The sequence below is a fragment of the Anser cygnoides genome, chromosome 3, assembly GCF_040182565.1.
Source record: "Anser cygnoides isolate HZ-2024a breed goose chromosome 3, Taihu_goose_T2T_genome, whole genome shotgun sequence".
Taxonomy (NCBI): domain Eukaryota; kingdom Metazoa; phylum Chordata; class Aves; order Anseriformes; family Anatidae; genus Anser; species Anser cygnoides.
This window is the reverse complement of record NC_089875.1, coordinates 77861180-77878242: the sequence shown is the minus strand read 5'-3', so window position 1 is coordinate 77878242 and position 17063 is coordinate 77861180. Positions and strand designations below refer to the sequence as shown.

The 17063-nt window shown below is 33.9% G+C and overlaps 1 protein-coding gene across 4 annotated transcripts in view; it reads right to left on the bottom strand.

Annotated features, from left to right (window-relative positions):
- Window positions 1-17063, bottom strand: part of ASCC3 (activating signal cointegrator 1 complex subunit 3) — a 286385-nt gene that overhangs the window by 61529 nt on the left and 207793 nt on the right. For 3 of the 4 annotated variants that reach the window (XM_066994480.1, XM_048066536.2, XM_066994481.1), the window contains 8 exons: window positions 16916-17014; window positions 16273-16441; window positions 14157-14377; window positions 12655-12740; window positions 10967-11133; window positions 10626-10771; window positions 10398-10518; window positions 8207-8349 (listed from right to left, as the gene is read on the bottom strand). In XM_066994480.1, coding sequence (XP_066850581.1) covers window positions 8207-8349; window positions 10398-10518; window positions 10626-10771; window positions 10967-11133; window positions 12655-12740; window positions 14157-14377; window positions 16273-16441; window positions 16916-17014 — 1152 coding nt within the window. Of the gene's footprint in view, window positions 1-8206; window positions 8350-10397; window positions 10519-10625; window positions 10772-10966; window positions 11134-12599; window positions 12741-14156; window positions 14378-16272; window positions 16442-16915; window positions 17015-17063 lie in introns of those variants that run through there. The other variant, XM_066994482.1, reaches the window with a different exon arrangement.

Sequence of the window (17063 nt, the reverse complement as noted above, 5' to 3'; positions counted from 1 at the left end):
TTTCTCTACAATTATGACCATCAACTATAGTAGTAACTATAGTCATAGTATAGCAAGTAGCATATATATATATATATATATATGGTAAGTATAGTCGTAATAGCAACCACAGTTTACTGTGCATTTATGAAGTGGTAGTAGCACAGTGCTTAGATAGACACTAAGAAATATTAGTTTTATGTATACATTTGACATACAGGGAAGTCAGATGAAAAAGTGGAAAAAAGCACCAGGAAGCATTAAGAGAAAATAAAAAATTATAAATGCATTTACAATTTACTTAATTTCTGCCTTCAAAAATTGACAAAGGATATTAAATTGTTGAATTAATTTTTCTTCTCCTCACCAAGTATCATTACCTTATGATAGTCATGTCTTTAATGTGAGAGAACAAGCCAGTTCCAATGACTTTTATTTATTTATTCACATGAGCAGAATTTGATATTGGGAAAATAATGAATCTAAACTCCCTTTTCCTCTAGAAAATACAGCCATCAAATTAGCTGATTTGGATTTGTCTATAGCAATTAGACTGCTCCTTCAGCACATGCAGTTTTTACGGTGTTAGTTCTTTTCAGTATAGAACCTGGGCTAAACCTTTTTGTCATGTAGTGTCTAGCATATAACATCCTAAATTCTCACTGCTGGGAATTTATTCAAAGATGTTCTTCTTGCTTTTACAATCAGCAGTGGTTATTTTTTTTCCCTCTGACTTGTATTACAGCGGTGGCCTGTGGTGCTGTTAGCCATACCTGCAAAGCAGTGTAATTTACCACAGGAAAACTAAAGAACCCTTAGCAGGAGAGCTGGCGCATGTACTACTATCCTGTCACTTTAGCAGCAGGGAATCCTAGGCATTTTTAGCTGACCCCTTACTTTCACATAAATCAATGTAATAAACACAACTATTTTACCCATAGGCACAACCCAAGGCTTAAAATTCTCGTGACAATTTATTTAAAAATATAACCTCCTTATGTCAATTTAGTTTTAAGAATATTATCACTTTCTATTAAGAAATGCTGGCATAATTAATAGTTTGATTAACCAGAAATAGACACACCATTGTGACTAAAAATCAAGACTACAATTTCTACAGTTTTAACTTTATTACTATTTATCTTTTCTGAAAAAAAAACTGTGCTGTAAACTCGCAAAAGGTCAAAGATATATTTTAAGAACAGAAAGTATTTAAAAAATAATATATGCAAATATACATGGGACTGACATTAAAACAAAACAAAAGAAATTAAAATAAATAAATAAATAAATAATAATAATTAAAAAAAAACCTATTAACAGTTGATTCAGGGAACCTAGTGCAAGGGGAAATTTTCCCTGGACTCTAAGACTTCCAGGACTGGGTCCACACGGAGAAGCTTTTGCTATTTTTCACATATCTCCTGATGAACAAACAAAAATCCCTCCCACGCTTTCCTCTAACATGAGGTTGATTAGGATTACACCTTTTAATTAAAAACCTAAAAAAACAAACAAACGTTTACTGTAAATTATCACAAAATATTTACTATAAAAAATAGTCTATTTTGATCTAGTATATTCTAATCTCTGAACAAGCTAGATTTTTCTCAAACTAGTAAGTAGTCATTTTCTTTGTTCCTGCACATATGTAAACTGTTGAACCATTTACTTTAAGCTAATAGAACTTTTTTATATTTTAAATTTATTATACTTAAAAAGCTTTTGTAGAAAGATAGGATTCCATTTAAGTAGATACATTACCCTGTGCCTGAAATACATTCCAGTCAGAGTATAATTCAGCAAGTTGATGACAATGCTGGCTCCAAAAGAAAGGAGGAGACCAGATTGGACAAGAATGAGCTAACAGATTGTGCAGCCCAATTCTGTCCCTTTGAGTGTGATATATTGTTTCAAGATGCTAAAAACCCATACTTTCTCAAAGCATATCTGTTGTGCTGGTTTTCCCATTTTCACAGAATCCTCATTATTAGTACTCTGTACTCTTTTCAAAGCACGTCAGACTCAGACCATATGCCACTGAATAATGCTTATCAATTGTCTAAAATGCCCAATAGAAGAAAGATGTGCCAAACAAAAGAATCGTGAAAGTTATGAAGTCTTTTACAAAAATAATTACATATTTCACATCTGCTACAGATGTTAAGTGAAATAAAAACATCTCCTTGTTATAACTAAATGTTAATTTTTTATGACACACTTTTGTGTCATAAAAACAACATCTTGTAGAAGGAAGTTGAACTTCTATAATGAGTGTAACACTTAGAAATCATACTTCAGTACCTTCTTGATCTTTAAAGACAAGAAAAAAAGTCATCTAAAAAAATTAGAATTTGACTTGCCTTCATACTCCAGAACTCTCCCACACAAAATAAAATGCTCAGAACACCTCAGGTAAGATTGTTTAAAAAATACTTTACAAAATTCTTTAAACAATTGAGATATATTATTAAAGCCTATATACTTAACACTAACAATCTCATTTAAAAGCCAGCAAGATACCTAATCATAACACAGACCAGATTCTTCTATTCCAGTTTTATAGCACCGCATTACTTCAGAACAATAACATTGAGATAATAGGTTATTTGATTTAAAGGTTAGAGAAGGAAGACTCATCTTTCATCTTTCCAGCAATTCTTTTTTTTCCCTCCAGCAATACAAAACACAACTTTATGGTAAAATTTAAGTCACTTTCACGCAGAAGTCTATGCATATTTCCACATACTGTAGAAACATACACACAAACACACACACAATTAATGCACATATGATTATACAAACACTCACATCTCTACAATCTTGAGATCAGTATGAGCCTGATTCATTCTTTCGTAGTCAATGAACGCCCTTCATTCAAGTGTCCTTGCATTCAATGGGAGTTGGATATTGCCCAGTATGGATGCTATTGAATATTACAGTAGGTATGTTTGTGCTAAAGGATTTTAGTTATTTCTAGAGGTCTCATAAAGAACAGTCTTAACAAGATGCAGATGGTAAAATGATGCACACAGCAGAATGCAGAAATCACTGTGGTTACAGTTAAAACTGTATACATGGGTACATTTCTGATATTTGCAGTGTAAGAGAAGAAAAAAAATCCAAGTATCTCGCCAGGAAATAAATTTCTTTAAAAACAAACAAACAAGAAAACACTTTGCTTGTTTGCTGGTGAAAACTGCATTCTATCCTCAAACAATAAACAATAAATACTGCTTTGTACTTCTGTTTTAGGTAAAATACAAAAAAAAAAGTAAAAACATTAGAGAAAAATAAATACATTGAAAACTTGATTCGAATACATTCTGCTGTACAAAGATTGCAACATCTACCACCACCACCACAAATATAGATGCCATTTCTTAATGAGAAGAGCTTGTTCCTCTTTAGTCAGCTCCTAATGCAGAGCAGTGTAGATCTTACACAAACTTACCATCACCTACTGGTGGCATTGTCTTTTCTAAAAGGGTAATCTGAGCTGTTGTTCCTTTTAACAAGTTAAGTAATGGGTCACGAGCTTGAACATGATAATCTTGGCTGGCAGCTCAAAATTAGAATTTAAGCTAGTAATTGAGTACTTACAAACCATCTCATGATTATACAGAAAAGCAGGGTGAACATAAAGTTTTCTTTTTTTTCATTGGCATCTGCTGGCAAACACATATTGTCATGGTTGAACAATAAAAGAAATGAAGAATTACTCAATTTACAGGGGCAGTCTTTCTCTTTGAGACATACTTCCTATTCACATTTCTGTCATGATGCACCTGTGCCTCACAAGTAATAACTAGGACAATCTTTAAAGAGTGATGTCTTACTGAAGAGCCCTTGCTCTATCACAGACAGTCAACAAATGGCAAGGAAGGCAGCTTCAACTGCTTCTTCAGTCCTTGGTGAAAAACAAACTGTGTTGGGACTGAAAACACTAAGAGGGATAGAAAGCTGGCTTTGGAATGTGTATGGACAATCTACTTTACAAAAAAAAAAAAAAAAAGAGGAGAGAAAAAAAGCAACCAACCTCTAAGGCTCTAAGGTAACCATTCTTTCTTCTTCAAGAGAATGCTCACTCCAATCCTACTTTGGGCAAACTCTGAAGTAGTCCCGGTTAAATCCCACAGAACTGATTGCTGCAGCAGGACTACCAAATGTGCTATGCATAACAATTGGCAAATGTAGGGATGAGTTTTGAAGAATCAACTACAAACCTCAGCAAGTAGGATATTTCAAAACATTTTTGTAGGTTATCTTGCTCAGACTAAATGAGATACGAGGTATGCAGGTGAACATTTCTTCATGAAAATCATGTACACAGCCTGAAACTTATTTGGATAGAATCTATTAAACAGATCAAACTATTTCTGTGCAACAGGTCCAGTAGAACCGGGTAAATAATCAGTACTAGAAACAACAAGCTTCCTCAAGTATGTCCAGTCTTCTGAAGACCGACTTGTCTCAACCTTCTGAACAGCTTTCCACTTCCTGCATACTGTGGGAACATGGGTATGAGCCGGAAACTGTACATCAGGGACAGTATCCAGGAAGGATCATCTCCAAAACTAAATGGAGTTGCTGGTAATATATATTTTCAGCAGATGAAAGTAGATCAAAACTCCTTTTCAACTATAATTCAGTTGCAACTCTTACGCCACTGATGAGGGAAAGAAAACCTGTGATTCCCCCACGACAGATGCAGGTATGTTCTGTATGTGAAAACTGTCTGCAGGTTTGCCGTGCTTTGGTGGCAATGGATGAAAGGTTGTTCCTGTATGTGAAAACCTGTGACTCCCCCACGATGCAGGTATGCTGCCGTCTGCTTTGGTGGCAATGGATGAAAGGTTGTTCCTGTATGTTATTTATACATACAGATAGATATTCCAGAAGCTTCATAAAAGTTCATGTCCTTTGAGATACAACTGATTGTAATATTGTCTGAATTTGATACTTGGAGCTGGGTGGCAGAGGTGGTGGTGGATTTGCCTGTGACCTGAGAGGACTGGGAAGAGAACTAATCTGGAGTTTTGTGAATAGGAGCCTTCACATACTGCAAATAAAAGCCTGGTTTGGAGCTACCACTGCAGGGGGAAACTTGACAAACTACAGGAGTTAAGATGATAAACACGTACCGAAGATCTAGTATTGGCTTCTCTCCCCCATTCCAACCCCCCACAAACCCTGAATCCCTCTGTTACCATGACAGAAAAGTTGCCATGCTAGGTAACAGAAGAATTGCTTTCAGTGGCTGTAAGGATCTGTGTCTACCACACTACCAGTCTTCCAGATGTTATTATGGATGGCACTGCTTATAGCATTTTTAAGTAGTCTTCTGAAGTCTACCCACTGGGAAGCTAACATAAACATAGAATAATATTTGGCCATTTACACGATTAAATGAAACTAACCTATGAGTTCTTGAAAGAATCTTACATCAGTTAAAATTAATATCGTACAAATAAAGATGAATGAAAAAAAGTGCCAAGGCCACCTGTACAGCTTGTAAACTTTGTGAACACCCATTCATGAAAAAAAAATCTTATTTCTCAACATATTTCACAATTAACAATTACTAATATTTTGAAAATTAAGTCATTTGTCCCTAAGTCCCCCTTAAGGAACATTGGTCATAAAGAAATGAATGTGAAAAACCATTAGGCTTCAAAATGGTTTAAAGACAACAAAAATTTCTTTTTATCTAACTGGTCCATTTTTATCTTATATGGACTTGAGAAACACTGTGAGTATGTGAGCAAGTGTTTAGGTTGGGAACTGCCTACTGTAAAGTAGATAATCATTAGTTCGAATATGAGAAAACACTTCTTTATTTTGAGGGTGACAGAGCACTGGAACAGGTTGCCCAGAAAGGCTCTTTTTCTAGAGAGATTCAAAATCTGCCTGGATGCCATCCTGTGCAACGTGCTTCAGGTGACCCTGCTTGGCAGGGGGGTTGGATCAGATGATCTCTGGAGGCTCCTTCCAACCTCAATCATTCTGTGAATTTTGCCTATTTCACCTAATCCAAGCTTGACTTTAATATAAATTGAAGTTAGAATATTTAAATAAAAAATACTATGGATAAAGAAGTAAGCAGTACATGCACTAGGTATGTAGCACTACTGTAACTTTGTCCCTTGCTTTAATGTCAAATGAAACTCAGGTTAATCTTGCTCATTTAAAACACAAATCTACAAACTGGTCCCCTGATTACCTAAAGAAGTGTCCACCTGAACTTGTAGGTATTTCAGACACAATTGTGCTATACATAATAGTGGTCAGATATAACAATTGTGGACGTAATCCTCAGTCTTTTATATTTACACAATCAGAAATGAGTAACTTGGTAAGTATCTTTGTTATGCGCCAAACATTCAGATTACTAATTCAAATATAAATCATATGCTGATGTTATCAGACTAATAAATGCAAAGTTTGTCTGTCCTTGTCATCTTGTCTTTCAAAATCTTCAGAGGTATATTCTGAAACAGACTAAAATACCTAGGCTCTGACAGGGTCAATGATCAGAAGACCCAAATTCAAAGATTCTTAACAGAAAACGTTTCTCTAGCAAGTCTCTAATTCTTAAATGAAGAAGCTTCAGCTACTGTTCTTTTCAGGACAGTAAGGGCTCATATGACATGTGCAAGCTATTCAGATTAATGCAAGTCATTTAGAGCAAGCTGCATGTTGCATATTCTAATTGTAGGTGAGATTACTACAGTAAACTAGTGTAAGTTACTAGAGAACTCTGCTAGGCAATTTTTATATGAATTGTTTCTGTTATGCTCAAGAAAACAAGTTAAATGGAGGTTGCACACTTGGGGAAGCAGCATAAGATTAAGACATTTTTCAGTACTAGCAGTTTGTCAGCCAAGACATCCATTTGCTCTTGTAAAATCCGCCCAAGAGGGAGGATACAAATGTTATGCTTTATCTCATAGAAAAATCTCACTTTTTTTTTTTCCTCAAAGAGCAAACAAAGTCAAGCATTCTTCTCATCTAGAAATCTATAGTTTTTGGCATGTAATTTTTGGTATACATATATACGTTTCATATAACTGTTAAATACGAGGTTTTGACCTTATGTTTATTAATCATGCATTTTGCTGTATCTTGGCCCTATATTATCACAAATTCCTGTGCAGAAGGTCTACAACCATTAGAGAAAGCTGATTTCCAAAATCTAGGAAATCTGAACAATAATTAGAATTGTTTTGAAGCAATGATGTACTATAATCGGTAGCATTAGTCCAGAAGTAAATAAATAGTTCTGTATTCAGAGCAGGTGCAGAAAAAAGTACAATAAATAAAATCTAGTATACGTTTTGCCGAATGCAGATAAAACAGAATATTGAATGGTTGTTTATTATTTGATTTGTTTTTCCCAATAAATGAAAGAAGGATTGTTTGGAGAAACAATACAAGAAAATGTAATTAAAGATTATATTGCATAAAAAAGAAAAAGAATTAAAATCCTAGCTCCTGTATTACATAACGTCTGAGTGTTTGAATTTGTAATGTTAACATTCTTATAATAAAGATATTGGCAGAAGCTATCTTACATTTTTATAACATTAATTTATTTCACTGATACCATTCCTAAGTGGTTGGTTCTACAGCATTTGTACATGTGTGTATGTACATATCTATATACACACGTATACATATATATGAATGTAGATGGATAGATATATGTATATATGTACATACATATATACAATATATATATTCATATACAGTAGCACAGACAGAGTTATCTTATGAGAAGGATGATTTTGCTCCTAGAACACTGAAATAGATTTGGTTTAAATTTCAGCTCAACAGCTACATGCCACCGACTTATGGCTGTAAACTAGAGAACAGTAGTCTTCTTTCTTTCATTCTTTGTCTTATCTTTTTATCAAAGACTTCTACCATGTGATATATGCTATCTGGGATGATGGAAATACCACTAATAACAGATATGCGTGAAAAATAAAAGAAAACTCTTTCTAAAGATCAGATCTTGAAAAGATGCTTATATAGTCTTAATGCTATATAAGCTTACTACTTAATATTTAACACTAGTTTTAATACATTTTTGAAATTTAGCATATGAATAGCTGTTTCAAGATCTACCCCCAAATCACTCTTTGTTTTTTAATGTATTGTATTTTCAAATAGACATCAATAAAATAGAAGCAAATTAAAAATAATTCAGGTAAAATTATTCTACCTCTCTTTCATCCATCTTCAGCCATTGTTTGGGATCATCCTCAGTAGCTAGGAAAGCAATCAGATCTAAGGCAGTAAGCCTCGTCTGACGTCTGGATGACACGAAAATAAGAACAGGCTTGGCTGGAGAATGGCTCCGGATAGCTGTTGAGAAAAACAAAACTTTAGGACTGGGACCTTCAATGACAAAAAAACAGAATTTCTCTTTGTAATACCTACACAGCTGATACACTTCTCTGCAGCTGATATACAGCTGAAGTTACCCACTCTGTTCTGACAGACAAATACAAGTGAGATGAGCTCATACCATCTCTGAATCAAAAGTCATGTAACTGCTTAGCTGAATCTGAGCTAATTTGCCCTGATATTTCAGTGATAATTGTAATCTAAAGATTTAAAAGAAGAAAATAGAAAAAAAAAAAACAAACAGAAAAAAAAGGAAAAAAGAAAACAAAACAAAACAAAAATCAGAAGCTGGACAAACTTCCTAGACTTTAAAGCTTGTGTATTTCTCTATCTCAACCTAATAAGTATGTTATGTTTTCTAACCTATTAGGATATGTTTTCTCAGGCTAAATGCCATTGAGACCCAAAACTTGCTTTTTCTGCCTGATCCTGTGCACAGACCGCATAAATTCATGTCTGCATTCAAAATATCACTTCAATCTACCAAAAAAAAGGTATAAATGGCAGAGGGTGACCTTTGAATAGCTGCTATGAAAGGTGGGCATAATGGTACAAAGGAACTTTGTTTCTGCTGTTTACTTATCAGTTTGATATATTTGAACCAATTATGTTTTTGAACTTCCTACAAAAACATTTTCTTGCTCTGTCCATGTTCAAAAAACTTCAGGTTGCAGATTTTTTTTTTTTTAATGATCTCAGGAATAAGAATTGCAATGGAAATGTTAAAATAATCTTGACTACATCAGGTCAAACAAGTGAGGAAAAAGCCCTCAAATCATGTCTACAGTTTTTTTTTTTTTAACATCAACAAGCACTAGAACTATAAACAGTACTAGAAGTATGAACAGTTGTATGTACTTTGGATACACTCTCTCAGTCTGTTATACAAAATCAGTTTCTGTTTTCTCATGTAATCCTCATTCTACCAATTAATTTTATGCATTAATTTCTGAGAACCATTTTTTCATATCCACTATCACACATTATTCCCAGATCATGGATACTACCCGGAGTGAGCTCCTGCATATACACACACCATACAGTTGTGAAATTATTGAAATAGGATTATTCATGTGTATTTATACCTTACAACTATATATGCCAATACATCTATATATTTTCAAACCCCAGCATCTAATGAATTTCTGTTGCTTCTGGAACAGGTGTGGCATAACAGCCCAGGACAGATTTATTGTTCATTAGTGTTTTTGTACAATGCTCTTGTGGAGGTGTAAATAATCTGAGCTGTCAAGATTGGTCTCTAGTCCACAATCAATACTTTGCTTCTGTCATAAGGATAATTAAAGCAGCTAAAAAGTCACCTCGCAAATGTCACCTCACAATCAACAGCAGTTCACATCACAAAATTTATATTGGAGGTTATTTTTAATTGATATAATAAATATTCCTTATGTAACCCAAACAAAACATGTTCCAATAAAATATTAGAGTTTTTCTTAAATCTATCCTGCATGCCAGTTTTGCTGAGAATAAAAAATTGAAAACAGAAGCATATCTGGATGCACTACAAATTTTGAATTTTATGGCTATTGCTTTGAAACTAGAATTACGTGAGGTTAGTCTGACTTACAACTTCTGTTCACAATTTTTTAATGCTTACATTCAGCGGTACATATGAAAATACCTCAGCAGATTAATAATATGAATGGTTTTATTACTTTCTAAATTTCAAATATTTTTACACAAATGTTTCTTTATGGTGTCAAACACTAAAAGAAAACACATTTTATTTCCCCTTCATTAGCACTAATTTTATTCTTCTGTTCTAAATACACTACATTCCCCTGGTATATGTTGCGTTTGCAGCACACTTTATGTTTCAGACAAATAGCTTTGGGTCATTAGCAGAAGCAGATTCTCCCTATACATGCCAAGAGTACATACAGTAACACATGTTGTAAATGTGCTGCAAATGTTCTGTGTAAAGTGCTCAGAGACTTTATTTCTGTTACATAAAGAAGTAAAAGGTCTGGGAGCTTGCTTACCCTGGAATGCAGGTTTGTTCATACTAGCCATGCGAGGACAGTAATGCTGGCCAGGGAAGCCCTGAATGTGTACCTCCAGAGGAACTGGACGTACTGAAGGTCGGAAGTTGAACAGACCCATCTAAAAGAAAACATTTTTACAAGTTTAATCTTGAATTACCTTCTAAATTGCTATTTTGCTTTTCTGCAGCACTAATACATATCCATCTTCTGAAACATTTTTCATACCTGATTGATATTTAGCCAGTCAGCAAGATCCCTGGCATTTGCTAATGCAGTGGATAAGCCAACTACTCTTACAGGCTTCTCTGTGTGAGATGAGATGAAGTTTGTTCGAGACACAATGACTTCCAGTACTGGGCCTCTCTCATCCCCTGGTAAATGTGAAATCCATTGAAAAACAGAGAAAAATAAAAAGTTCAGGTGTAAAAATAGTATTTTCAGGTCATAAGTACAAGCACAGTTTCAGGTCAAAAGTATTTTCAGATCCTAAGTACAAGCACAGTTCTTCAAATTTAGCTACAATTCTGATTACAAAAAACAGAAAAGAAAAAGAAAACCATGCTCACCTAGCAGATGGATTTCGTCTATGATAAGAATGGAAACTTTCTGAACATAGCTTCTGTTCTGCCAGCTTCTGCTGACACCATCCCACTTCTCTGGGGTAGTAACAATCAGGTCAGCTTGGGCAATAGCTCTCATATCAGGAGTCACATCTCCTGTCAACTCCACAACCCTGTAATCAAGATAGGTGTTTTATCAGACTACATAAAACTGTCTTTTTGATGCTTTAGAACACCTTAATGTTCAAACATTAACTCTTAAACTTAAACTCTTAAACGAGAGAAGAAACAAAATTAAACAAAGTTAGTTTACTGTTTCTGGTCAGGATTCTAACAGGATTTTCAAAGCTGTTTTCAGTTAACAAACCTGTCTTTGTTTTTCTAGCAAATACCACGTTAATACCGAATACCATTCCTTTGCAATACTATACAAAAGGAAGAGGGTGAATATGAGTCCAAAACCATCTATGATTCCTTTTTCAAAATGAAGATCATACAGGAATATTAGTATGATATAATGTGAATCATAACATCCTGTTTTAGCCAGCATAAAAGTTTTCTAAGGCAACTAAGGTGCTGCTTGCTGTTCCATATAGATCTTTGGTTTGAACAAGAAGTCTGGATTATAGCATATCTGCATTTGTTAGTAAAGTTCCATTAAGAGTAGAACTGAAATTATCTTGGAGCCATTTCTGGGAAAGATTAGCCGAGTTTTTCTAACTGTTTACCTTATAATCCTTTCAATTTCCACAAACACTGAGATGATCCATCATTTTAGACTGAATATAATGGATTTTTGACATTTTTACGATACACCTAATAAAAATTCATCAAAGTAATGTGTATCTTCTATGCAACATTTAAGTCACAAATATTGGAGTCAGTCTCAAAAAGAAAATATTACCTGAAAATATTTTAAAACGATGAGGTAAATAATTTATCCTCACACACCATTAAAACAACAACAATAAAATAAAAAAGAGATATTGCCAGTTAACAAGTCACTGCTACGTTAATAGCAGAAAACTCAATGGTAATTTTGTGTACACAGGGTAGTACACCCTTTTATTAAAATCTCTGGTGTGCTCTAAGCTTTAACTTACGAAAAAGCTATATATAGGTGAGTGGAAGGTGAGTGCATCCTATGGATATAATTTTTAACTCACAAAACTATAACTTTAGAAAGCATCAACATGACTGATACACATTATATGTCATAAAGTAATGGCTAAACTCCAGCACCTGAGAAGATCAGCACGAAATTCATGAGGCCAAAGAATACAATTATATTCTGTATTTTATATAAGAAAGACAATACACGAATACTGGTATATAGTTCATGCAACTTCTGTGAGACCTTTCATAGCTGAGACTTCTAATGAATGTTTATTTTGAATTGCAGTTTAAATTTCCAAAGACACTGCAGACAGAAATCTGAGCTTCATATTTGTTATACTGGCAAGTAATGAGAATGAAAATAGGTGGATATCAAAGTGTATCCCTTTTTTACTTTTGATTTTGCTTTTACTACAATGACTACTGATAGCATATTTTTTTAACTTTTAGAAATTTGAAGGATAATATACAAGCAAAATCTATTTTTAAATACTCAAAAGTATTCTGTAGATTTTATTCATACTTGATGAGCTGTTCTTTTGCTTCTCATTTCTCTGATTAGGTAAGGAGAAACATACTTTTTACCAAGTTTTTCTTCAATCCTAACTTTCCAGTCCTCAATTCTCTCACGAACGAGTGCTTTTAATGGCGCAATATACACTGCCTGAAAAAAAAAGTTACAAAATCAGATATTAAACAAGATATTTTTATTCAATTGTATTGATACGAAAAATTTTTTTTATACTTATGAGATTTAACTTTCTCATTATGTGTAAAATGATTAAGGTACGAGTTCCTTAAATGACATACAACAGGATTATATTTTAAACACATGAAACAACACCTGAAAATATTGCTTTGTTTCTTGAGTCATTAGCAAGCAAATAAATTAAGAAACAAAAACTAATTTCTAGAAATGGGAGTATTTATTACACCATTTAATATGAAAACCCACTTATATACATAAGGACATATTTGTCGGGACTATAAAATCAGGAAACCTACATTCTAGAACAGAAAAAAAATCAGAATTTCCAGCAAGTAATATCTTACCTGATTTTTAGATACATTGTTTAATTATTTAAACATTAAAAGTTAAATTATAAAGCTGATTATTCTGAGTAAATTATCACACTATTTCTCTCAAAGAAGCTCACCCTGCAGGGGAGAATACTCTGACATAAATTTATTTACAGGTTTATGGTTAAATATTTTGAACTTTTAAGGTCTGTTGTTTGAACATGAAGAAACTAGTATATGAATAATTCACATACATTAATAAAGCCAGACTTTTGGCTTTATTAAAGCAAACAAACAAACAAATATATATATATATATACACTCATTTAACAATTGGCAATGTTGTAAATCTAATACATAAACTTAAAATGTATCTGAGTCTTGCTTACCACAGCCTGGCATAACAAATTACAAGAAGATACTAAAATTTCAAAGATGAATAAGTGATTTACATACATGATTTTTGTTAATTTCAAAGGTTATTCTTTGGTTAAATCTTACAGTCAGATATAAATACCTTTTCCAAAGACTTTAAGGCTAAAATGTGGGTACCTAAGACAAGATGTCTGACTTAAGGTACAGCCATATGTTCACTTTGAAAACAAAATCCCAGAAGTTGAAATGCTCAGCTTTTAGGCACTTTGTTTTAAGAAATAAAACACAGGGACAAGGCAGAAGAGAAAATTGGCTCGTAGCAATTAATTGCAATTCATTTGTTTAAATAAGGGAGAGACCGGGCTAGTTGTATTGACATGGAGGGGAACTAATAGCTGTAAAACAGTACTACTGCTAGTAGAAGATTAAAGTCTAAGCAAAAAGAACTTAGGAAATGCAAGTAAGGATGGAAAAGGAAAACCAATGTCTTTATGGCAAGTTTTCAGATTTAACTCTAGTTGCACACTGATTAATATATAAAGTTGAAATAAAAGCATAAGCATTTTATACCCCGACAGGTATTAATTGGAGAAACCAAAATTCAGTTTGCCATAGTCTTCCTAGGCTTTTGGACTGCTGAAAACATACCTACACTAAATGATTCTTGTAAATCTATTTTACAAACCTTTGATGTGGGATACTTGTTAAAAACTCTAAAGATGGCTAATTCAGCAGCAACAGTCTTTCCAGAACCTGTAGGTGCTCCAAGAAGAACATTACAGTCTGTGTGATAAAGTGTATGAAATATCTGGGTCTGGATAGGATTGAAGTGTGTGAACTTGTAGAGTACTTCATATTGTCGATGTCCTAAGGCTGTGACAGGCAAAGGCTGAAGATCTAGAAGCTCTACAAACACAAGATAATCATGAGTGCACAACAACAGATGCCATCCTATAACATAGTCAGTCTATTATGAAGGTAAAGATATTAACCGATACTTCAGTGGAAAACTTAGACTGGAAATGGCTTTACCTAACATTTCATATGACATAGAACCCCCATTGGGACATTGTTAATTTCAATGAGGAATAATGAAAAATTGATTTTATAGCTCTAAGTATTTCTTGAAGTACTGTAGTTAATATTCCGACAGCTGTGAAACCAGCCACTTGCATAAATTAATCTTTTTCTTAAAACTGCTTGCTTTCTTCCAGTTGTATTAAGCTCTAAACTCACTGTATTAGACTACATGTATATGTCCAGCTTCTTATGATAACAGAATGTAGAGCTGGACTACAGCAGTCTGTATATTTCAAGAAAAAAAATCCATCTAGTTAAGTTTCTGAATTGATGGAGTAATACAAATCAGAGGAATACAACTAAATTTTGCATCTAATCCTTAAAATATGTAATTAAAGATATAATCTCAATAAACAAACAAACAGCCTTTCAGTATATGATTCTCTGTATAACTTGAGGGCATCTGCTATCCAAACAATTAGAGACTGTGGAATCTGGGAGATGATATATATAACCAGATTGGATTTGGAATTCTACCAAATTAAGGAGACTGCAGTGATTCTGCTATGCAGATGCTTGCTTTGAAGTTGGTCAGTGTTTTTTTTTTTTTTTTTTCTTTTTTTTTTTTTTTTTTTAGTGGCTGGAGGTTTCATTGTCTTTTCAGGGTGCTTCACATTAAGGTATGATATGGGAGTCATAAAATCTACCGAGGCAATGATGCCTAATATTCTTCACATGCTTTTCCCTGATACCTTATGGCTGTTTTATCATTCCCACTAAAACTGATTTCTTGGGTTCTGCTGAGGAGAAAGAAGGTTTTCTGCCTAGCAGGGCCTCTATGTACTTCACTGTTGAGTGGGAACCAGATGGGAATTGAAATCAATTACCATAAATCCTAGAGGCTCCATAACTGGTGATGTGTAAATATCTTTCTGTTTCTTCTGAATAGTAGTCAGTGATCAGTCAATTAGATAAAAAGGTTACACATGCTTTTCCAGACAGCGTAGGTACAGTATAACAATAGCTAAACACTTCACAAACACATGTGAATTTATGCATGCCAAAGGACAACATCGTATGAGAACTGAGTATTTCTGAAGGCACTCACTTCACAGACTGCTAGATGAGCCAAATGTAATTACAGTGGAAAGGTTTTACAATGACATCAGGCACAATGAATGTATAAAGCAATTTATGTATCCAGAAAAAAAGAATCAAAACACAAACATATGCTTCTGTGCCAAGTGTTAAAAAGGAGGGGGAGGGGAAGGCCATGGCTTGAATGAGTTGAAATTAGATGTTCAGCACTGTAACAGTGCTTGCAACGAAGCATGCATTTTAGAAAAAGTAGTAAAATGTTGCATATCTTCAAAATTTTAACTGTTCTTTTCTTTGCTGAATACCACTTATAACACAACCATCCACGCTAAGATTATTTTGAACCAGTCCAGAAGAAATGCAATGCTAAGATAAGACATATTGTAACGCAGCCTACTTTTATACAACATTTTCAATTTTCCTATGGTTTATAGTGAGCCTGGAGTAGCAAAAAAAGCCGGTATCACATTGAGCTAAAATAAGCTGTTTTTTATTCAGGATTTTAAAATTATAGAGAGCTTTAAAGTTAATGAAAAATGGTATCAATAATACAAATATATGAGAAAATGAAATACCATATACTTTTCTCTTACAAAAAATGCGTTAGAGATTTGTTGCATTATCATAAGGAAAATCAATACAAACAAGATGAATTGAAACAAAATGATCACATTTGAAATTACCTGTGTGGGGTGGATGCCTCTCTGGAAGAATCAAGTGTTGAAAATTTATGATGCACACAGCTTCTGCTCCTAACCATCTATCGGACACAGCTCGAATGTAATATTGAGAAGGCAGAGGTTCAAAAATTGGGATTGTGAACACCAGTAGTTGAGGTTCTTTAGTAATGACCTAATGCAAACATTGTGTAGAGAATAATTACTGGACAGACAAACCAGTAACTTGAAAAATCATACAGTTTGCCTCACTTTCATAATCATTACTAACACAAAGCAATAAAGTATGTGTGCAACTCCAAATGCAAGATATTCACATCCATTAAATATTTCACCATTGGCAGTGGATTTTGCTTCCATTAACTTCAAGGTACAAATAAGACTAATTCTTCATCTTTAACAGACAAAACTGTTACAGTCTTTCCATTTTAATCTGGAAAAAAAATGTCCCACCAAACGACGAAGAGAAAAAGGGACATCTGAGATTAGGAAACATCTTTGTGAAAGTCCAGGCTTAAAACAAACATCTGAAACTAAAAGCTGTGCTGCTGCTTTTCAAATCTGATTAGCTCAAAATTCTGTTTGGCCTTAAAACCTTCCATCTCACTAACTTTATTTTTGTCTTGCTATGAGATTCTGAATCCATTACCTGCTTTTTTTGAATGATGAAGTATTCTGAATGATAAATGTGATCATTAGTAGGGTCTTCTACCCAAATCCACCAGGGCTCTCCCACAGTGCCATGTACCTTTAAGAGTAGAAAAGATAGCTTTATTATAGTTGTAATGAGGTTCCCA